At 42.1% G+C, this 23,910-nt stretch overlaps 1 protein-coding gene across 3 annotated transcripts in view; it reads right to left on the bottom strand.

Moving 5' to 3' along the window:
- Nucleotides 1–5,594: 5,594 nt before the first annotated feature.
- The window catches only part of zeb2b (zinc finger E-box binding homeobox 2b), a 75,235-nt gene continuing 56,919 nt past the window's right edge, over nt 5,595–23,910 (bottom strand). For 2 of the 3 annotated variants that reach the window (XM_023997787.2, XM_070445968.1), the window contains 8 exons: nt 21,987–22,238; nt 18,022–18,090; nt 15,457–15,663; nt 14,231–14,445; nt 12,005–12,113; nt 9,566–11,658; nt 7,911–8,091; nt 5,595–6,280 (listed from right to left, as the gene is read on the bottom strand). In XM_023997787.2, coding sequence (XP_023853555.1) covers nt 5,691–6,280; nt 7,911–8,091; nt 9,566–11,658; nt 12,005–12,113; nt 14,231–14,445; nt 15,457–15,663; nt 18,022–18,090; nt 21,987–22,238 — 3,716 coding nt within the window. In that variant the 3' untranslated portion in view covers nt 5,595–5,690. The remainder of the gene's footprint in view (nt 6,281–7,910; nt 8,092–9,565; nt 11,659–12,004; nt 12,114–14,230; nt 14,446–15,456; nt 15,664–18,021; nt 18,091–21,986; nt 22,239–23,910) is intronic. The other variant, XM_023997789.2, reaches the window with a different exon arrangement.

Raw genomic sequence — 23,910 nt, forward strand, 5'->3', positions numbered from 1 at the left:
CGTTGTATTAGATAGCCACTTCAACCTAACGAATCGATGATAATTATGTGATATGATCAACACTAGCATACATACATGTCCATGGAATGAAATTATACTCCCGAAAAAGTGCTTTATCTCAACAATGTTTGTTATATTCTTTCCTTTTTCTTGAGATATTAAGCTATTTAATTACTGTTAAGATCATTAAGGAGTGATTTTAAGTATAATTTGCAGTTCGTGAACTGTTTAAAAAAAATTACACTTAATATAATTAACTGCTGTCATTAGGCCTAATCCCAGTAGGATAGGAGTGAATGCTTGCTTTAAGAAATTACATATATGTAAAATTGCATACATTTCAATCCAACAAAAAAAGGTTTGGGCTGCAAAGGTTCGGCTCCCTCAATGGCATAATTATCTATTTCCAGAGTGTGCAGTGTAAAAACAGCCCATTAACTCAGGGACTTATACACCGTGCATAATCATATACCTACCATGTACTAACCTCATAAATTAATTGCCAATGGCCTCTTCAGAGCCAGCGCTAAACGTTGTACTGGGGTTAGAGAGGCCATACGAACATTTGAGCTTCAATCATTCTAGCTATTAACAATACCCTGTTTACTATCAGTCAGGCTGTGTACAAATCATAGCTTGACATCAGAAAGGAGGGCAAGCAGACAATGAGTCTTGCGAGAGTTAAATGACTACATGAACCGTACTTTGAATTACATCGTCCTTTTTTTGTCTGGCGGTGAAGTATCTCATTAAAATAGAGATATTTTCCTGTCAAAAATAGTGGGGACCATGTTTAATTAAGTCAAGAGGACAGTAACATATTAGTGATATGAAAGTCTAGGCAGTCATCCACCATTCGCATGATGCCTTTCATAAAAAATGCATGTGCCCATCTTGAAAGGATCACTATAATTTGTGACGGAGTATTGTGCCCCATTGAAATTAATATCCCTGGTCAAATTTTGTACAGAAAACCCTYAAGGTGATCGCTAGCTTTCAGAAACCAGGCTACTATAGCCTAATCACCCTATACGGTGATGGGATCATGTGGTTAACCGTTTCATTGATAATGTTAAAGAAGTGTCACTTTGTTTTGGCCAATAGTTTAATCACCTCGGAATCATCCCATCCTCCTGTCCTATGGCAWCGGAGATTATCATTGTCGTCGGCCAAAACTGACCAGTAATTTAAATAGATATGATTACACCTACACCGGCATGCTGGGCCTAGCACGAATTAAACTCCCCTAGAAATGTGTAATGAGTGATGTTCCCTGTACCCAGCTGAGGCCCTGCAGACACAGCCATGATCCAGCATTCTAATCACCCGTCAGCCAAAGCCGCTGTTGCTTCGCATTAGAATCTGTGTTTGTGCATATCAAAGATTCCACAAACGCGTTTGGCAAAACACATAATCACTTTCCCCTCAGAGAGAGAGAGAGAGAGAGAGAGAGAGAGAGAGAGAGAGAGAAGAGAGAGAGAGAGAGAGAGAGAGAGAGAGAGAGAAGAGAGAGAGAGAGAGAGAGAGAGAGAGAGAGAGAGAGAGAGAGAGAGAGGAAGAGAGAGAGAGAGAGAGAGAGAGAGAGAAGAGAAGAGAGAGAGAGATTTTTATAAAGGGGGAAAGTATGGATGGATAAACAGTGCAGACTGATTTGCAAGAGAAGAAAAACAAACAAAAAGAAAGAAAGTCTTGGTAGAGAAACTCCCTGAAAACTGTATCAATGTGTAACATTGATTCAACAACAGTGTGCCTTCTCTATGTAGGGCAATGATTTGCTATGGTATGAGAGTGTATTGATGGACTGGGGGAGGAGGGTCCAACTCACCATATCACAAGACCAACATAGTCGAAATAAGCTTAGCTTACTTACATACAACGCCTGCTGTTCCTGCCATGCCTCCTTTCCATACCACGTCAACTATGCTGCTAGGGGTTGTGAACAAGTGCATCAAATAATACATGCAAAATAATAAAAGTCTATGCATCGTTCTTTGCTCCACACAATGCCCAACCCCCTCCAATTTTGGAGAGCATTGTTGTCTTTGTGCCCTTTACTGCTCGCCTGCCTCCTCTCCACTCTGCACCTGCTGCATTCATCAGAGTAGGGAATGCAGGCAGGGCAGGCTTGGACCTCTAGTACTCCCTCAACTGAGAGTGATGGTATTCAGTCTGCTTGTCCTGATACTTTATCTTGGAAATCAATGCATGAGATAATGTTGAAATATGTCCGAATTGTATGTTATTGGTAAATAATGTATTGTGGTCAATGCATACTAAACATTTACAGTTGAATTTTTCGGTCGGTGAAGTTTTCCTGTGTTACAGCCCTTTTGCTAAATCGAGTATTTTACATCATCAGGCAGAAATCCATGTGTGTTAGCATCTTTGTCGCAGATGGTGTAGCCTTTCATGATATGCAACACATTTAAAAAGTTGAGAACTCCTTGGCTTGCCATCATTCTCAACAGTGCATTGGAGCACAAACTTCACGAGGGACTCTGCCCTTCAATAAGGATATAGGTCTGGTTGGATGATTTTCTTTTATTATTATTATTATCATCATTTTTTTTGTCTGTTTTTGTCCCACCACTGGCACACTGGTGCACCACCTGCTCTGGGTCTCTTTCTGCTTGGGCCAGACTGAACAGCTAACAGCTGGCTGCTCTTCTGACACTCTGATTGGCTAATCCCTACTGGTCACTTGTGCTTCTCCTGCCTGCCTGCCTGTGAACTTTCTCTCTCCCAGTGCCAGGTCTGGGCCTTCTTCACAGGGGCCGTCCTTCKTACGCCCTGAGAATGATATGGGCAGCATATGGGGATATGTAAATAATTTAATGAGGTCAAAAGTCTGAGCTCTCCTCTCTACCTCTCTTACCCTGGATATATCCTGGATCCTACATCAACCTCCTCTTATTTTTTTTGCTATATGTTTACTAAATGTTTTGGAAATTAACTAAACGTTTTGGAAATAAGCTGCGTATCCTTTATTCAGAGTTAATTCTACTGAAAATAAAAAATAAATCAGTTCAGTGGTACACACTTCTATTTTATTTTCCTTCTCATCTGAGAACTTGGGAATGCCAAGGGCCATAAAGTTGCCCTATATAACATGTCAGCGAGGTACAGTATGTGTTGAGCCAATGACAACATTAAGTAATGTAACCATAGTAAGACTCGGAGATATCAATGGAAGCAAATTGCACACCCTGAAGGCAAAATCTACACTTAATGTCTGAGTCTATACCTAAAACCAGGGATGAGTCATCAGAGTTCATATGTTCCAAACACACCACCAATCTGGCCAAAACGTACGGCAATATGCCATTATTAAGAGTCACTGTAACAGCATGTTGTCATMAGGTGTTTTTTCCTCCCAAACATTCGACTAGCTCGGTTAAGTATTTTCAAATGAAGTTTGAAAAGGAAATTGTTCTTTACTGCAAAATGATTGACTGGGGCGAAACAAATAACAGTACAACTTCCCTCCTAACGTCATGACCTTCCTTATTGTGGCGCGGAAGGTTCTAGAATGTGTCAAATACATTCCACCTGTAGTGTTCTATCCTCCTTGAAGGTATCTCCTCCTTACCTCTGATCTCTGTGGAAGCGTTGCATTCTTAATCGCCCCGAACAGTTAACAGTAGATGGTTAAATTCAATGGCTAATCGTTTAAGACCTCCCCTTTTATCTGTGAGATAGCACCGAATGATCAGATGGCATCAGGATCAATATGAAAATTGGAATATGCAAAGCATGCTCTGCGTTTGGCATTGCTCAACCTTTTCCCTTTCATCTCAGCCTTTTGATGTTGCTTTGAATCTGCATATGCAGTGTGAGCGGTTAATAGCTGTAAGTATCTTCACACGAAAGTACTTTTACAGTAGCTGGCGTCCACCTTTTCATTTTAATGACTAAATTTGTTTCTTTGCTTTTTTTCTCTCTTGGTAATGTGACTGTCATTAAACAATCATTAAGTCTATTGAATGTTATAAAAGTATTGAAAATAATGAATTATTGTGTGACTCAGTATGTGAAAAGTTGAAATCATACGAGGCAAACTATACAATTTTGGGGGATTGTGGGTCTTTTTCTGAGTGACAGGTGTAGTTATGTGGTTCTCGAGCACTGCTACAAAAGCACGAAAAAAAAATTAAACATAAGGCATTTGTGTTCTGTAATTTGGCTACTTTTATTCGAGCATGGTCATTTCCAAGAGAAATTACAAATTAAAAATTCAATAATACTTTTACAAAGACATTTCAGGAAAGATTTTCTTCAGTCATGGTGTCATACATTGTATCTTAACAGTCCCTCTTCATTTTTTTAGCAAAAAAAAAAAAAGATGAAGAAAGTGGAATTTTTTTCGTTAAAAATACAGTGTTTTCACAATATTGTATAAAAGTTCCCAAATTTGGAATTTCCAGTAATTGGAAAATAAAGGAAATAAAACAAAATAATATAGTTGAAAATTCGCATTTCACAATTAATGTTTCAAAACACAATAAATGCTCTCTTTACGTAAAATTTGCCCCAATGATCAACGCCAAGTTCATTTTTACTAAAATATATCTATATATTGAAGAACTATAATACTGTACACTACAGTATGAAATAAATAAAATTAGGAAATATAAAATGGGCCACATAAATAAAATGTTATTCAACCTACAAACAAAATGAATGCAATTTTGTTGTTTCAAAAAATRGTTTGGTGTAATACTGACAAAAGTTAATGAAATAAACCTGAAAATTGCACAGACATATGTAAACTAAGGAYCTGCTGCCTAGTGTKCTAATACTGACATGGGTGCTTSAAAGAMCAAGGTGAGCTATCTCTTAATACCGAAGCTGGTGAAGAGGTAACYTGTGTCACCCTCCTTTCACACAATACAAGGATGGCACTTGCAGAAACACACAGATTAAAAGGTTTGCATATAAGGCTTTTTCTTATCAAAAACACCTTACAAAGGCTTTCTCCTTKATTGTTCACACGATCCTTCCATCTACTGTACTGTACTGRCAAACCGTTTRCCCTTCATTTCAAGGTCTCTTTAAGACTTCAMTATCTTAAAATCAAACAGGTAATATCTGTTAAGTTCCTTCACAGAGAAATMCMGAGGCCTAAAACTGTGTGGCTAGCTGGCCTGACYACAGGGCAAAACTATAGACAACACATTAAGTGAAAGATAAGTAATACAACTGATGGACTGTAGRGTGGWSACTACTMCTTTTTTCAACACTGTATAAATATATACATAGGCAATACTTTTTTATTATTTTTGTAGTGATTATAGAAGCGAAGTGCAATTTGTACAAGTCACTAGTTTGTGCTATAAAGACTATGGAACACAGAGTTTTTAGGATGTTAGCACCACACATATTTTTAGGCCTTAATACTGTACAATATTTTAAATGTATTAATTTATTCYTTTTTCATTTTTGCATAATGCAGCCTCTTCTTCCACAATTCTCCCCCCCCACCCCACCCCACCCCAAAATCAAACTTCAAATCAATGTCTCCTTGGGCAGACATATACAACCACCACCCCTTGAGTCCTTCAATACAAAGCTTCCTAGAAGCTTCAGGCACGTGCATGTACAGCTTCAACTCAGCAGCGTTTTAAAACCAAGCAGGTAACAATACTGAACAGAAAAGTAAGATGGGAAGCTTTTTAAATGCAGTAGTTTTATTACATGCCGTCCTCCATATTGTCCTCGTGATCCGATTTGGTTTCTGTTTTCCCGTCCAACGAACTATCGTCCATTGAGTGCTCGCCGTTCTCCTCCTCATCCCTCAACGTGTCTGGATCTGTGTCCATGCTCTTGTTCTCGCTCTCCTCTTCCTCCTCCTCAAAATCCTCTTCCCTACGTCCTATTTTCGCGTACGTTCCTTCAACTTCCTTCTGACGATCTCTCATGCCTCCGTTCATCCCTCCGTTCATCCCTCCTTCCCTCAGAATGCCCTCGCGCTCCTCCAGGTCGGGGTAGCCCTGAGGAGTCATGCCCTGTAAGTAGGCCCGGCTCAATAGTAGCTCTGTGGGCTCTAGGTGGCCCTTCTCCCGGGCCTCTCTCTCGGCCGCTTCCCTCTCCTCGGCCTCCCTCTTGCAGTAAGAGTAACGGTGGTTCATGTGCTGGGAGTAGGAGCCCGAGTGAGAGAAGCGCTTCCCGCACTTGTCGCACTGGTACGGTTTCTCGCCCGAGTGCAGTCGTGAATGTTCTATGAGGTGGTGCTTGTGTTTGAATGCCTTCTTGCAGATTTGACACTGGTGTGGCCGTTTACCTGAGGAGACACAAAGGGAGAGGAAAGCAGACATGAGTTTCCCAGCTCGCTACGTTGTTACTACATTTCACACAATTATAAACATCAGGAGGAGAACAAACACAAACTAAAAGTACATTCAGATGARTCGAATGGTACGAAGCAACTTGAACTATCATTACAATATCAATGCTAACTTTGTCATAACTTARTTGTTTATTCTGAATGAGGAGATAAACAGCTTAAATAAACCACAGGGTCTGTCATGTGTTTACACTATGAAATTCCCTCCTATCGCTAAAGCATGGAGGAACAGAATCACAAGCACTTATTTTCGGCGTAAGTGCCACACTGATGGATGCAACGTAAATAAACCACCACAAACTAAACAAACAGAAAGCTGTGARAAATAAGTAAACAAATAGGAGATGAAAATTGAACGAGAGACTCCTATGGCTACCCTGATAATCTCAGAAGAATAATTCTACTTTCTAGACGCCTCTGTCCCTCAATTATATTGGGACTCATCTCTACTCTGCTCACCGTGTAAGACGGGACACCCTGAATGCAAAAGTGTGAGACGAGAAACTCGAGCCGCCCTACATTGATGGAGTGAAATTTCATTACATCATGCTACCAAATGATCTGGCTAAATAAAAACTCTCCTAGCAGCCAGCGATGGTGGCTGGTCATGGTGTATATCATGGGGTGGGGAGTCGGGGACAGTTGCACCCCTTTTGAATTTGCTACACCTCAGCACATCCGGAAATATAACAGTCTATCTGACACAAATCATAAGACAGAGTTTCTCCTTTGGCATTTCAATCTGCTCGTGACGCCACTTGTGCCACAAAGCACAGACACCAAACACATCTGGCCAATTCCTAGCCACAAATAGCCCTGGAATGCCTTCGACACTTTCCATAACTGCCGTTCTTGCAACACACACCTGCTAATACAACAACCAGATTAACTGCAGGCTACATCAAGCATGTTCTGCTGCGTGCTGCACATAGTCCTGTGTGTGAAGAATGACGCAACTTAGTGAAAGAGTTTAGTTGTGAGAAGTGTCAAAAAAATWAAATAATCATCAACACACAAATGTTCAATGGGTTAAACCGATCTGTCACTGATTAGAGTGATAGTCAACGAAGYACCGTTTTGGTCAAGTGATACTGTCAGCGGTCTGTCTCTGTCTCTTTATTAGTTAAATGTGGGTGCGCTTAGTGTGTTTTGCACAACATAATAGGGTTAATCAAGTAGCATGTGATGGATATAATTAGAAACGGCCAAGGATGACATTTACCTCAGACAGTGCCCTCATGCATTATGCAAAGCAATGACACAACATTTAGCTAGGAACTTTCTACCCCATTTTGATTTAAGTATGGAGCTTATATACGCAGAGAAAGGTATTTCTGCCATAACCCCGAAAATGTAATGTCTTGCTCTACATATTTTAGTAAGTATATCTCCTCACCCCTGTCAATGAAYAAACAAGTTAGGTCTCGATTTACATACAACTGAAAAAGAACAAAGCAAGAAAGAAGCGGGGAATAAACCAAATGAAACAATTTGAAAGGGTTTAGTAACACAAAACATTAGAAATAAAAGCAGTGGGGTAAAATAAGTGTTCCAGAACAGTATATACCTGTGTGTTCATATTTGTGTCTTAGGAGGGAACTGCTCTTCTGGAATGTTTTGTCGCACAAGTCACACGCGTACATACCACTTTCTGTCTTCTTAATCTTCTTCCGGGACAGACAGGAGTCTGAATCGGTCATATCATCCAGTCCTGACATATAATCTGCTGTTCCGTCTAGCAGCTCCCCCTAGAAAAMGACACATTTATCAATCCACACATGTCAACTAAATTTAGTACCTCCTGATGTTTGCCTGAATGAAAGACAGAATGGAACTTACTGTTTGACCTAATTACGAACACTCCAATACAGAGCTCAGGTGTAAATACACAAATGAATATATAAAAGGCAAGACTACATTGTAATGGTTGAGAATCTACCCTGAATGTTATTAAAAAAAAAATCTCCATATATTTGAATCCACATCAGTCTAATTTTATACATGAAAGAGTTTTAAGTCTATATGTATCTGTTCTTTATAAGGGAAAATGAACCCGAAAGGCATAGACTTAAATTAATTGGGGGGAAATATTATTACATTAGAAGGTCATAACAATAAGAGAAAGCCCTTTGCGGGGCATATTGTCATACTCTTCTAATTTCCAACTCATAATGATTAAATCAAGAGGTGTTCTAAATGACCAATATTGAGAAGCACCATTGCTCTCATTAAGAAGTGCTCGCTCTGGTCTGACAAGGATTCCTTTGGCGGGGACATTTTCTTTCTTACACTGTTTTTAAAGAACAGAGCCACTATCATTCCGCCATCAATTTGAGCTAAATGCCCGTAGCTGTATAAAAAAAAATCTAATTTAATAACTTAGAATAGGAAACATTATTAATACTTTTTTTATCAAAATGGTTCCCTCTATGTTAAACAGCCTTCAGCATTCAGTGGGAATGAACATGGAGCCTGTGCATTATTAACCTGCGTGTAGAAACTCATTTTGGCTTTAGAGTGCTAATCTCTTTCAAATAAAATACAAGAAAGTGGCTGAGAATTGGAGTTGTGAGTCAGATCCTCGGCGCTGTGTTGCAGCTCCGGGGCTTACCCTTTTCCCATTGCACAGATCATGTACACTATTTCCCTCACACAATTCACAACACAAAACACCTAAGGAAAAAAAACTCAAAATAAACTAGGCTGAGAGATTGATTTTAAAGGGGACGTAGTCTAGTTTTACTCTGGAATAGACTACACTGAACAGCTGGAGACGTGATGCTGCCTGCACTCTGCGTTAAGGACAATTCACGGTGGAGTTCTGGCAACAACTGAATCCCCACATCATAACCTCTTCTGAAACGGCAATTATATGCTGATATCGCTAATGAGCCTGCTTGGAGAACTGAACAACTCCAGGCTCGTTTGACAGCTGGTTATCTACCTGACTGTGTTCTCCCTGGTTCAATGTGCTGCAGGTGAGCATTTGAGCTCATTAGAGTACCTTTTAATTAGTGGCACAATGAGCAGATCATTTTAGAGAATTTGAGGGGGGAGGGGGTAGAGATGGAGGAGAGAGAAAGGGAGAGAGAGAGAGAAAGGGGTTAAAGATGGGGAGAGAGAGAGAGAGAGAGAGAGGGGCGGGGGGGTTAAAGATGGGGAGAGAGAGAGAGGATAAACCGGAGGCTTAAAAACTAAACCACAAGTGGCTTATCTATTTACCTGGAAACCAGGCTTTCGCTGGTATTTTCTCCTCTGCTGCTGCTGCATTTCAGCAAAGGTAGCTGCTCCTGTTGCATAAGTGTAGGCCATGTGTGGTAGGAAGCTCATCTGATCCAGCCCTGGGTATGGCCTCAGCCCAGGCATGCTGGCCTGCATTGGAGACATGAAGGTGGCAGGTGGGAACGCGGTCTGTTGCGGAAGCGACGTGTACATAGGTTTGGCACCGAAGGGGTTCATCCCGAACAAGGGGCTGGTGCTTTTGTTGAAGTCTCCATTGAGGTGGTTCTGGCCTCTGCCTTCAAACTCCTTCTTGAGATAGGCCAGGTTAAGTGGCTCTTCGAAGTGTTCTCGTGGGGAGGGWACACTGGAGTGGTCATGGTGYTTAATACTGTTTAGTTTAGGCCTGCTCTTCACGGTCATGGCGTGTTTGGGCTCCTTCATGAGCTTTGGCAGTGACAGGTCCAGTGGTTGTTCAGACAGGTTCATGTTGAGGTTCAGGTCCTCAGACATCAGGCTGTTTGGAGTATATGAGCTACTCTGGGAGTGTTTGGAAGATGTGGAGGAAAGGTTCAAAGGAGAAGGTGTGCTGCTCCTGGAGAGGTGGTCCAATTTGGAGTGGTCACCCATGTGTTTGGTGTGTCCACTGAACGTGTTGGCTTTCATGAGTCTGAGTTGGTTCTCACAGTTGTTGACGTTGTTATGGAGCTCTGCAATGGAGGGGGACGTGATACGGTGGTCSCGGTTGCGGTCCCGGTCATTATACTTGATCAGGGACACTGGGGATCTAGCTGCCATTGAGTCTTTAGTGGGAGTGTGGTTGTGGTTGTTTGCGGCTAGAACCATATCTGCATGGTTGTTCCGTTGTTGTTCTAGTGGTGGAGTTCTTGGGGTGCCGTACTGGTAGACTTTCCTCTGCTCGAACCACTCTTTGACGAARTCCTGAGGAAGGCCYACCGCTATGGAGATCTTCAGTAGTTCCTCTGAATTGGGCTCCATGTTCATAGCGAAGTAGGCCTTGAGCACTGACATGTGGTCCTTGTATGGGTTGATGGGGCTTTTCTCAGACAGCATGGACGAGAGCAGGAGGGCATGCTTCTCCGTAAACATCCCCTGTTTTGTGGGCATAAGGTTCTCGCTAGTCTGGAGAACTGTCTTGATCTCCTCATTCATTTTACACAGGTAACGTTCATGCTGATGCAAGGGAATTGGACCTGGGAAGGCTTCTTTGCAGTATTGGCAAGAAAAGGGTGTAAACATAATGTTGTTCTCGTGCATCTTATCCTCTGTACCTAAATCTAGCATGTGGTTGGATTTCTCACGTTTGATAGTGCTAATTTGTCTCTTTGAGTCCGTGGTCAAGCTCTGGAGACAAGCTTTGGCTTCGTTCACTTTTTCTAATGTGTAGTCGATGATGCTTTTAGTGGCACCGTTATGGCTGACGACTGGAAGACCAACCTGGTGACCCCCCTGTGACGTCAGTCCCTGTTTCTGCTCCTCGATCTGGTTCCCGAGCTCCTTCATGTAAGCCTTGAGCCTGGAGATCTCCTCCGGTTTGCAGTCCATCTTCTGCCTGCACACAGTGTTGTCCACGATCTGGAGCACCTTCTGGACCTCGCTCAGGTTGTTGCTCAGGGACGGGTAGCCCAGGAGCTGTTGTTCGATCCCCAGCCCCAGGTGCTGCATGGGGCTCTGGGCTGAGCAGTGGATCCCTAGCGGGCTGCTATTTCCGCCCATCCCTCCGTTCATGAAGGGCCCAGGTGCGCCGAAGCCATGGGAGGCCATCATGAGTTTGTAGTCGTTGAAGTCTAGTGGTTCTGTTTTGATGTTCAGGTGGTGGTTGTTCTGGTCCTGGTGGTGGCCCAGGGGCTTGCCGTTTCCGTTTCCGTTCTCTAGCTTGTGTCTCAGCTGGGTGATGGCGGTGTTAGTGGGGGAGGACGAGGCTGACGTAGGGGATGASCCTGTRTTCATGTTGTTGCGCATCCTCCCGTTGACTGCGATAAGGCCGATGCACTTCTTGCTGCTGATGTGAGAGCTGTAGGAGCCTGAGTGGGAGAAGCGCTTCTTGCAGTTCGGGCATTCGTATGGCTTCTCACCTGAAAAGAGACAACGTATACTTTTACAAATATCTGCCATGAACACAWTTGGAACGGGATAACGAACACACATATTGTCATGTATTAAATACAAGTGGGCTAAGGGAAAATGTATCAACAATGAACACCTTRYATTAAMGCCAAARTYAAGTGMAAACACTGAACTGCMCAATTGTGAGATTGGCAGATAGAAGGAAACAAAGTAGCTCAAGTCGTCCATTGGAACAGTGGGAGAGAGAAAAGAACAAGGCAATCGAATTTTTGTACAACCTGTGAAGTTCACCACAGTCTTAAATCAAGGTTATGCTTATTCAAAGAGGAGTGCACAGGCCCCCTTGCTACCCACCACTGTGAATCCGCAGGTGTTCCTTCAGATGGTGCTTGTACTTGAAGGCCTTGCCACATTCTGTGCATTTGAACTTGCGGTTGCCAGCCCCCTGGTTCAGCAGTTGGTGCTATAGAGAAAGAAGCAGGTATTGACATGAGTTCTGCWAACAACATTACAGGGGGAAAAGAGTTCACTAAATAATCACAATCAGCCCTCGGTGCAATCGACCGACAAGCCAAATGTCTCGCGTTGCTACACAGCCCATCTTGCCTCTTTCTACTTCCATCTCCAACGAGAGAGTACAAGAGTGGCGCTGATAACAGAGGGAATCACATACCTTTTCATTTCCTGGCTCTCGAGCCCAGGAAGCATGCCTTTAGAATTTGGCAGCCAATAAAATAAAATAAATGAAAGGGGCTCTTTTTTWAAATATAGTTTCCCCCTCATTAGAGACAAGCAATCTGATCTACTTTTATTAATTTGGGGTAATCACTCAAAAGATATTCTGACTATTTCACAAGAAGTCCTTCCCTGTATTTCACATACCTACATACAACAGTAATTATACATGAAGAAACATTACATTTCCATAAATGTTGAAATGTCTTAATTGGAACAGATTTCCACTAATCATTTGAATCCTCAAACGTCTCTTTAATAATCGTAGACTATGCTGGATAGGATGGGCCTAGGCCTTGATTCTCTGTTCAAAGGTAAACATCAGTTGCGGCCCCTCAAATTTGCAATRCAAACAGGGGGAGGCCTCTGCCTGTTTAAAAATCCAAATATAATAGTAATAACAACAACAGTAACAGCGTACGTGTAAACGGGGGGCACACCAGGCGTGCACAATTAATTCTGAGTGGGAGGTGAACATGTTAAATGCTTAGGCAACACAAAAGATCTCTCAGCAACACACGCTACGCAGGCAGAGGCATAGCAGGAAGAAGCAGCCAGCGTCCTGATCCAGCCTGACAACTGCTGGGGTGTGCTGACTCTACCCACATTCCTGGGGAGACAGATGGCGTAAGGGAGGACACAGGGAGGGATTGTTCAAACGGCAGCAACCTTCAAAGATCGAGCGGGAGTGGGTCTGTCTGTCGCTGGGGCCGCCAAGCGCAAGTCGGGGACCCCACCGCTCGTATGTTGCTGAGTTGCGTAAACAAACAGCAACAGCTGCTCTGGCTCCCGCTGCTTCCCTCTGAGGARCGCAGTAAACTTTAGTTGTGCCAATAAGATACAATCATTTTCTAACTCTAATTGTCAATGGCACCAACACCAGCAAATGTGTTTTTMGGGGAGGGGGACTTGCTATCCTACATGACTCAGGGAAGGGATGGGATGGGATGTTGGATGTTGTTGTCAGGGCGCATGGGCTGGGTATTCAAATATTATTGGCTCGTATTAATGACACATTTTCTCTTGATTGGTTAATTGGATAAGGAGAGTTACAGGTTATTTTTAGAATTTTGTATGGTGTTTATGGCGAGGGCATTTTTTCCTAGGTAGAGACAGCTCTCACGGGACATGGGATTGGGACTTGCCTGTAAGCGATGACACAATGATTCACTAACTTCACAACACATTTTATTTCTCTTTCTTCTTTCTCTTTTACCCCAAGAGGACTTAAATTGTCACTACCGGTTTTGTTCAGATTCACTTATTTTTAAACATGGTTGGCAAGCAAATGTAACGTCTATGAATAGAGGGTGTTTTTTTTCCACACAGGGAGTTGGATGTGATGCATGGAAATTGCCAACAAATTCCCAGGTTAGTTTATATTAAAGAAAATACATTGAGAGTGAGTGAGACTCAATAATAAGTGTACATGTTGATTRTGTTTATGCAATGTAAGGAAATGGTGGAATGTATGACATAGTACTGCATACAGGAAATGCTTGATTTTAAAGAACATAAAATCTACCAGTTGAAGTGAAATTAAGGAGCAGAAAAAATGTCTAAATTGGAAATTAACATAATCATTCGATCGTGAACATAAGACGGCAAAATCYTATCAGACGGGYCCATCAAAAAACCATTTAGGGCCTCAATTAAAGTTATTACCATTAAAAGATCTGCATCTTCAAAATGTCATGAAAAATTAATAATGACTGCCAATCAAAATTATATAATTTCCTCCAAGGGATCATAGCACATTAGAAATGAAGTGATAGGGGCATATGATCCTGAAAGTGATTGAAAACAGCAACCCCCCCCAAAAAAACGAGGGCATATGATCCTCACCTGATCTCTACCGGGCTTGTGCGTGGCCATATGTCGCTCAAGCTGAGTGCGGTAAGCAAACGTGTAGTTACACAGGGGGCAGGCGAAGTTCTCCTCGTTCTTCTCGTGGCGGTACTTGATGTGCTCCTTGAGCGATGTCAAGCGCTTGTAACCCCGGTCGCAGTAGGGGCAGGTCAACAGTTGGGCGAAAGCATCTGGAGTTCCAGGTGGCAGGTCTGGGTAGGGGAGACGGGGGGGAGAAAGGGAGGGGGGTTGGGGAGAGAAAGCGGTCCAAAAGGTCAGCAAATCAATGGCAGCTAATGGGCGTACTGCCCGGAATGGTATGGGAGGTATCACTGCAATCTGCTCTACAGAGTGCCATCGTCTCAGGCTGGCATCCATGCCCTGACACACACGCACACATACGCACACACACACACACACACGCACACACGCTGCCCCTCCTTTTTTATATCACATACTAAGACACGTGAAAGTTCACGCGTACTAAATTGAATTAGCTTTTAATGGACCTATACACTTCAGAATGTGTTGCATAACATACTTTTATCTTAAGTAATTGTGTTTTTTCTTTGACTTTTGATTTAAGACACAAACTAAACATGATATCTAATCTTACARTGATATTTTACAAATGTCAGTCTGAAATAAAGCACCTTGACCTGGTTTTTAAGAACACTACCTTACCCACCCTCCCTCCTCGTCCTTCCTTGCTCCCCTTAACCATAGTCCCCTCGCCTAATTGCTTTAAAGTGGCTTATTTAATACCATTTTTCCCCCACACTTTCATAATTTCTGAAGTACGTATCATAAATCCATTCTAATTCAATCCCTGTTCCCCCGGGGTCTGGGAGGTGTACTATCTTATTTCAGACCTCTGGCAGCTGCTGCTGCTTAAAGACTGAAGGACCGAAGGTAAACACAGAGGCATCCAGTGAAGAATCTGTGAGACCAACAGCTGCCCATGTCACTGAGCCACAGAGACCAAGAAGAGTCCAGCCACACCACTGCTGCTCTGTTCTCTTCTGGGGACGTATGTAGCTAGAGTCTTATAGGAAGAGTGCTGATCCAGGATCAGCTCCCCCCTGTCCATGTAATCTTATTCATTGTGATCTAAAAGGCCTAACTGATCCTAAATCAGCACTCCTACTCCAATACGCTTCATACATACAGCCCCTGTCTCCGGTTCTGTTCTTGCCCTCCCTGGCTGGTCTATGGATTCGTACCATTTTCCTCCTGGCCGTTTGTTTCAGATGCTTCGGGCGTGCCCAGACGGGACAGCTCCTCTCCCTCGGGTGCTTCTGGGTAAATGATGGCAGTGTCYCCCCGCTGCAGGTACTCAGCGATGCTGACCACGTGGCTCTCCTCCTGGAGCTTGCTACGCTTAGCGAAGAACTCCTCAAACTCYGAAGTGCAATCAACAACATTCTTAACTGGAAAAGAAGAAGAGAACGAGAGAAGGAMGAGGGAGAGAGAGAGAAAGAGAGAGAGATGGGTTTTAAAAAATTGGATTCTTCACTCCCCAAGAGAAATGTGTGTTACAGCAAAACAGGGAACATATYGGGTCTAAATGTGATGAAGAAACCCCACAACAGACATGAAGAATACATCTGAATTACTGTTTTATCTTGTCACACAACAGCCTCTAAAACAAGAAATATAAGTTGAAGTACAACCTTAAATCATGGGGAAAGTATTTTACATAAACATATTGTATTTACTTGAAACATATTACCAGTTACACAATAAATGTGGGGAACACAATTTAAACTGGTCAAATTACTTCAAATTTTCCGTATCATACTTGAAATGAAAATCATTTGTATTTTACAATTTTGAATCTTTAAGGTTATCGAAAGACATCCAACTATTTAATTAAGCGTCAGCATTTAAGCCTCTCGATTAACATTTTATTTACACATTGTGTAGCAACAGTACAAACAAATTCCCGTATTGACTTCCACACAAGGGGTCAATAAAAGGCTCTGGTTAGTTGATTGGCTGCGGAACAGATTACTGAGGACAAACCACAATGTTGCACAAAAAAAGCTTTAACCATAGTCAAGAAAATACTTTTTAAATCCGCCTTTCTGAAATTGCTGAAGTCACACATTATGTGTTTTCTCATATTCTCCAGTCCCTTCTCTTTGGGGAATCCCAAAGCTGCAGAGGAGAGATAGCTGTGGCTCCAATAGCAAACAAAGCCAATCAAAAYCMGCAACCTTCATTATTCAACAGAAGATGATAGACTCTCAAAGGTTCACGTTCATTCAAAGCTATACCATACAGCATTGCAACAATCTGAGACGAGTCCATATTCTATTACCCCCTATCATATCACTGTTATACCACTTGTCACATATCACATTGTTGTGCTAAATGTTACAGGAAGTCACACAAACGGGTTTTATTTGACTGAATTTAGATAGTTACTTATTTAATTAGACATTTCCAAGCCGAGGTACATTTTTATATTGTGATTTGTTTGGCAGTGATTKTTTTACYGGCCCAATTTGTGAAAGGTCAAGGTAGTAGATTTGGTTGTCAAAAGTGGCATGGAAATGTCACTGGTGCCAAAGGATCTTTTATTAAATCGTATGAAACAACTATTAACTAGGCAGCTCAATTTCCTGCATTCTCATTAGGACTTTGTGGGAACAATTTGAGAATCATCTCATGTAATTTAGAGACAAAACTGTGAGGATGCTTGAACTCTCTACGTTGGATTCACAACTCACCCGTTAAACAAATATGTATCTTAAYGATTACAAATACATTAAAAAGATCAAATATAGACTCATTTGATTTTGCAAATGAAATGCAATTTAGGAAGCCGCTGTATTGCCAACAAGCMACAAGCTCAACCTCGTAGTGCCTCCTTTGAAATGTCCCCTCTAAAAAGAGGGGCTACTTTCTTCTCTGTAATAGAGGAAATCACCTGGATAAAAGAGTGCGTACAACTTTCATTTCTTAAATGAAATCACATGTAATCCAGTGGTGGGTTTTTGTCTTCCAATGCAGTGCCACCACATAGTTTCCACAACCTTGATGTCCTGAATGGAAACATTTGCGATGTCTAAATTTCCACACTAAAAAAAAGTCACCACACATGCACAGGACCGCGTGTGCAGGAAGGCGTGTGCGCGCACGCACACTCACACACGTGCGTGCTCACACACACACACATAAAATCAAAAAATATATAAATAAATAAAAAAGAAGAATAGAAGATTCCTAAGGAAGGATTCCCATTATGTGGTGAGTGTTTACTCAAATGGTGCCGAGGCCAGTTGTCAGCAGCGGTCAGGATGATATCATGGAGGGAAAACTTAATGCCCAAGAGACTTGTGGGTGGAAATCAGCTTTGTTTACTTAATTAAAAATGGCAGGTAGGATTTGGTTCCACAGTTTTGTGTAGAAAGGACCATACAGGGACACTGATGCTCTACACGGACACAGAGACACACAGCCACCCACACAAGGATTAGAAGGGTGGTTGGTCTCGGCCTCATCTTTCAACACAATACAGATGTAGGATCTTKATTTGAGCCAGTTTGCTACAGCAGGAAAATWATCCTGCAGCYACAGGAAKTGTGAATTATTATGTGGATTATAATTAATGGAGTACAATACATTTTGGTCCAGGACTATGCRTAATCTGTGTCTGGGAAACSGGCCCTACAAGTTTTAKATTTCCTTCATTGCAGAAAAGTTATTCTGCAACAGGCTGATCAAATTAAGATCCTACATCTGTACATCAAATCACCTCACAATGTATTAAATCAACTCACCTGTACCGTTTCCAACTGTCTGAAGAGTGGCGTCAGGCCCCATAGTGTCATAATCATCTTTAATTTCATCTGTGGAGAAAAGTGGGAAGGGAGGAAGGGAAGAGGAGGAGAAGAGAAGAGAAGTTCAATGTTCAGTGCTGTAGTGTACCAAGCAAACCCAAGCGTCACAATGAAGCCTTCAGAGGAAGGTACGGAGCTATAAAGGGCTTGCTGTGTTGCACTGTGCCGAGGCTTTGTGTGGCATTCTAAATGAATGCTATCATCAGGACCAGACAGAGCCTTATTTACCTTAAAAACAACAACGAGCAGTGGGAAAGAAAGCTGCTCTGCCATTCCGGGGTAGCGAGAGTCGCCAGAAAGAAAAGATTAATTCAAGAAGCCAGCCCCATCCACCTGAACAATCAGACAGGAGTAACCGGCACAAAAGGCKTTGCAGTTGTTATTCCCTCACTGTGACACTACTAACTATCTACATGCGGCAGAAAAAAATGACAAACTATACAGGGGGGTTTTCGCAGAAAAACGTGGGCTGTGGGCTTAGACTCTATTACCAATCAGCGTAATGCATAGTCTTAGGAACACCAAAGGCAGACTTGCATTTTGTCCTGGCACAGGTAAGACAGCCATAAATAAAGGACCCCAGATTGACAGACAGGCTCATAAACAAGTGAGAACAACTTTGGACATTGGTMGGTAAATTCTCTTGCCGTATAGGTGGCGGCGAACAAGAGGACATTGTTGGTGTTCATGTCCACAGACAATTAACTTAAGGAGTCCTCTGTGACTCCTTTCTTCCGTCCTGTCTTTGAAAATTAAATCAAGGTACTTCCGAGAAGATAGTGMCTGGAAATAAAAATGGCTCCTGTCTCTCTCTGTTTCATCCTTGTTTTAGCCATGTGATTTCTATSGTCTCAAGGATACTGTGTTGCCATGGAGGGGTAAACAAACAAATCAATGGATTAAGGGAATAGAAGATTTCTCTTCTTTACTGGCTCTTGCATCTTGGACTTAACAGAAAACATTTTGGAAATGAGTTTGAAAAGTAGCTGTGTAAAATCTTCAGAATAAAAAGTGAATTAGCAATCACGAATCAAATGCAGAAAAATGAAAAATAAATATATATATATACACCGTATATTTTGGTGTAGAGCGAAAAATCTGTTGTTTTAATGGTTTGGTTCATTTCAATCATTAAGAGAGAGTTTTTTCTGTCTCTTTCTCTTAAAGTGAGATGATTTCCTTCTGTACCAAACAGATAAAAAAATATATAAAAAACAGCCAATAGCTTCAGAGAAAAAAAATTGACTCTTTTGAATGAAAAGTACTCAACTTTCCCTTGACATGAAGCTTGACTGTGTGGTGAAGAAACTTGCCAGCCATTTTCATTTGCATATGAGGGGGTTTGGAGTGCCGTTGTCTTCTCAGTAATGACATCAAACCAGGCTGCACTCTAAGGAAATGGCCCTTTAGCAATATTGTTAAAGATACACTGGAGTATTGTGAGCAATCAAAAAGAATCCTCCACCACAGCCACAAATATAATTCTGGTGTTTAAGAGACCAGCATATATGAATAGTTACTTTTTTTGTCATTTATAATTTACTGAATGTTAATCAAGCTCTCTTTTCTTCTTTCCCCACGTTTCTTTTTCCTGGAAAGTGGGAGAGTTTGCATGGATTGCAGCCATTTTGGTTTTCGTAGCCTTTAGTAATCCAATTTCACTGCATATTTTTGATATGACTCAAGGAGCACAAGTGGGGATTTGCTTTTTGTCCCCTCTTTACCTTGAACAGTCCCTATTATCTGTATGTGGTCAAGGAATGAGAGTGAGAGAACTTCCAGCAGGAGGTAGGCTAAGACCACTTACACCTACCTCACTTCTATGGCCATTTGCACAGATCCTTTTTGGGCCATTTCTATTGCTTCTGACAGCTACACATCCATTGGAGAGAGACCGTTTTTATAGTTGAAAGTGTAATGTGAGTTGAGAGCCAGTCTGCTCTCTCTGTCTGTCTCTACCTGKTAAATCATGTAAGGAGAGGGGGAGTGTGAGAGAAGGCCTGCATCTCACTGAAGGACAATGTTTAAGTTTCTGACTGCGACCTAGGAGGGGTCCAGAATACCTTTCCCCTGCCATAAGTCCACCTATTTACTTAACGCCATTGATGCTGTTTGTTTTGAAAACATTCCTATTTTTATGGCCAGTTACCAGTGGAACAGGGCGCAATAAAAAACAAAGGTCCTCCTCCTCCTTTCTGTTAGTTCTCTGGACGTCCTTGAACAGAGCCGGGCCAGGAGAAGAAAGAGACAAGGGCAGAAAGGGGAGAATGCAGGTGATTTCTTTTAGAATGATAGTGTGATAGTGATGTCATGTATTCCAGCCCACTGCGTCCACCACCCCATTGTGGGATGAAAGAATGCCAAGGACCATTCTAGAACACAAGACTCTGATTGTGCTGGCACGCTAAGAAAGCTAAGAAACTTTTGCAGTGCTCTTCCGTTCAAAACCCGCATCCTCTGGACAGAGTACTAAAGCTGACGTAGAAAAGGCAGGGGAGAAAAGCACAGCTTATCTCCGGGTAAAGTTATGTGCTGAGGTATCATTGTAGACAGTAAGGCACCGTGAAAYAGGAAAAAGGACAGTCTAACATAGTGCCCASAAGCTTGGGAAAGAGAAGACTCCCATCATCTGCACTAATTAACTACACAAGGTCTCAGAAATATGGCAGACGACGTTTTATCACATGAGAAGCAGATTATCTGGGAATTGCGACATAGTTGAATTACAGACATTAAGGCACCACAGGGTTTTATCAAATAAACAATTACTGTACGCTTTGACTACTTGTTTATTTTTGATCTTGATTTATTTGAACATTTCTATTTTGAAAGAATCAAACCCCGTATGAACTGTTACTAGTGGGGCAGAAATAGAAATATCCGTAAACAGAGCAAAATAATACATTGATTGTCTACGACAACTATGTTTCCGGTTTGCACGTCGATAATCAGTAACCACAAAGTGAACTTCCTCCTTTTCAATAGATTATCCTTTTTTTTGAGCGTAAATAACATTTTAGATGGTGAAATATTTCCCCCTTTTCAGCACTCTACAGAGCCCAGTTCATTAGTAGAAATGAATAGCCAACAACGGCTCATTTAAATGGGGTGTCTTACATGAGTTCTCGCTACACTCTGTTTCTGTCACACCGCTGCAAGAATCATTGACTCTTATTATACATGTAAATGGCTATCATAAAAATAAAAATTTCATTTAAGATTGTTAATGACTTTTACAGCAGTCTGGCTTCCTTTAATGATTATCCCCTAGACCTAATTAAAAGTATTTATCTTTCAAGCATCCATGACTAGGCTCTCTGCTATCAGTGATGCTCCAAAGAAAACAAAATGGAAGGCGCCACCAAAGTTGCATGTATCACCTGCCTGAAATGATCTAAACTAGATTATTAGCAAATGAAGCTATATCAATCACATACTGAAAGTCTGATCATATTGCGATAATATAGACAATCAAAAGAGGAGATTCTAAGAAAACATCATGTATGCTCTTAATTCTATGATTGAAAAGCTATCTGTTAATATCATCTTATATAACTCTGGTTTATTTTAGTGAGGATAAAGATGAGAATAAATATGTTCGAGATTTAGCYTTGGGACGAGCCGAGTGAGTTTCAGTCKTGTGGGGTGTAGGAATCTCCAAAATTCCTCTGCAATCTTAAGTGGCACCGTCATACGTTTCCTATTTATCGTCAAGTTACAGTAATGTCTCCTGACTCTGCTTGCCCCTGTCAACTCACTGCATGTCAAAATGTGGTTTGATCTCATACACTTCTTATGACTGGCAAGCGCGGACAATCGCTGCCCCTGTTACTGCGGAGGTGGTGATGGTGGAAGGGGGAGGAGTTGGCTAGCCTATCATCATTTAGGCCGTGTGTGACGCTCACCAGTACCGTCGACTGAGGCGTGCAGCATGTCGTTGTCATGCCAGACATGGTCTACTCCGCTGTCCCTCATGTCATCGTCCTCATCCTCCTTTGTCATCAGGGTGTGGCCCACCCTCGGGGATCCAGCGTCGTGGTTGTTCAGGCTGGCAGGGCTGCCCACCCCGTTAAGTAGGCCGTCCTCCTCCGATACCAACAGCTTGTCCTCATCCTCTGTCTCTGAACCAGTATCCATCACATTCTCATAATTCAACGCTGCAATGAGGGAGAACACAAAACAAAACAAGATGGGTCACTGCAGAGGAATTAATTTTTGGTGTTCATTGTACTGACCCTGAAATGGAAAAAGGTCAAAGAGGATTATGTCCTTAGATGAAGTCATTATTGCACTGCACTGTTAGGAGCTAGTAACACAATAKTTTCGCTGCACATGTTATAACATCTGCTAAACTGTTTAAGAGACCTATAAACTTTGATTTTATTTGATTACAGGTTTAAACRCATGCCTGTTTGAGACATGGGCCCTTTCTTGTGGGGGTACATCCCAATTACAACAACACCCACCGCGACAGACTGGAATCTGTAACTTTAACCATCATGGTGTGTGGAGTCAGTCAGCTGCTACGTAGACACGCCAAAATAGCCACACAGTTTTCTCCRGCAGTAGACTGCCCGAGATGCCAACCTAGCTACACCTTTCAGTTGGGCTCACAGATCTAACGCATACTCAACGTGGCTGAGATACTCTGCACTTTTTACAAATGTCAAATAGTCATACCACCCTGGATTGACATGGCTTAACCCCTAGTCATTTCATCACATTCACCACTCCTAAGTAAGTGACGCGCCTACTGTACTGTATTTTCCCCCCAGGACTTGACAGATATCAACKGTCAAGTCAGATCTTTACAATGATAAATGAAATAATACATCCAGTATAAAATCCCCCTAACTTAATCAAAACAGGACCTGCATCCCACTCCTTTCCCTCCGTTCCCTCTCCTCTTGTCTTTATCAGGGAGTGTTTTCAATGAGTCATGGTTTGCGGAGAGAAATACTGCGCAGTCAAGCCCCACATTAAAATAACTCACACAAGTAGCGGCCCGCTTGATTCCACAACACTTGGTCCCAGACACATGGCAGCTTATCTTAAAATAGGCAGCCTGTAAATAAGGGCTGTGAACTCAATTGAAGGTGGCTGTTTGTGAATTAGTCTTCCCTCACAAGGGTGTCTCTCTAGCCTCTCCAGTCTACGCACAAGGTCCATAAATTGTCTGTCCTACGAAGGAAGTCAAACGACTTATTAGAGGAATAAACACAGGACATTAGCTCAGCGAGAGAAACAGGACCGCCACATCACCGCATCACACACCTCACTGCTAGTTCCTAAAACACTACTCTGGAGAAACAGACTCAAAACAACCGCAGAGGGGGGAAATCGGAGTATGACATCATGGGAACCAATTTTAAATGTGGCTAGGGGAAGGCGAGGAAAAAGCAGAGTGCAAAAATGTTTAAGGTCCGTTTTAATTGCTGTACTGTAGCTATAAATGACTACTAAATACAACTCTAAAACCTTCTAAATTTCCAAAACTGAGAAGGGAAAATAAATCCGATATTTTCTTGTTATATACTATGGAGAGAAATAAGATTACGTTGAGTTTATACAGTACGTTCATACATGATCTTTGCATAATCCGCGGGTCTGCACTTGCCTTCCGAACAACAGGTGCAAATTCAAATGAAAACGGCTACGTAGACAGGGCCAGCAGAATCAGCTGACCTGGTTAGAATACCAATTGACGGGGGAAACAAAACCTTTTCAAGAGGTGTGACCACAAGGGTTTAGGCAAGTGCAGACTGGGTAATGCCCTCAGACACGAAAAAAGAGAAAGCAAAAGAAAAGCCAAAAAGAAAGTGAGACATT

Source organism: Salvelinus sp. IW2-2015, linkage group LG12 (assembly GCF_002910315.2).
Source record: "Salvelinus sp. IW2-2015 linkage group LG12, ASM291031v2, whole genome shotgun sequence".
NCBI classification, from domain to species: domain Eukaryota; kingdom Metazoa; phylum Chordata; class Actinopteri; order Salmoniformes; family Salmonidae; genus Salvelinus; species Salvelinus sp. IW2-2015.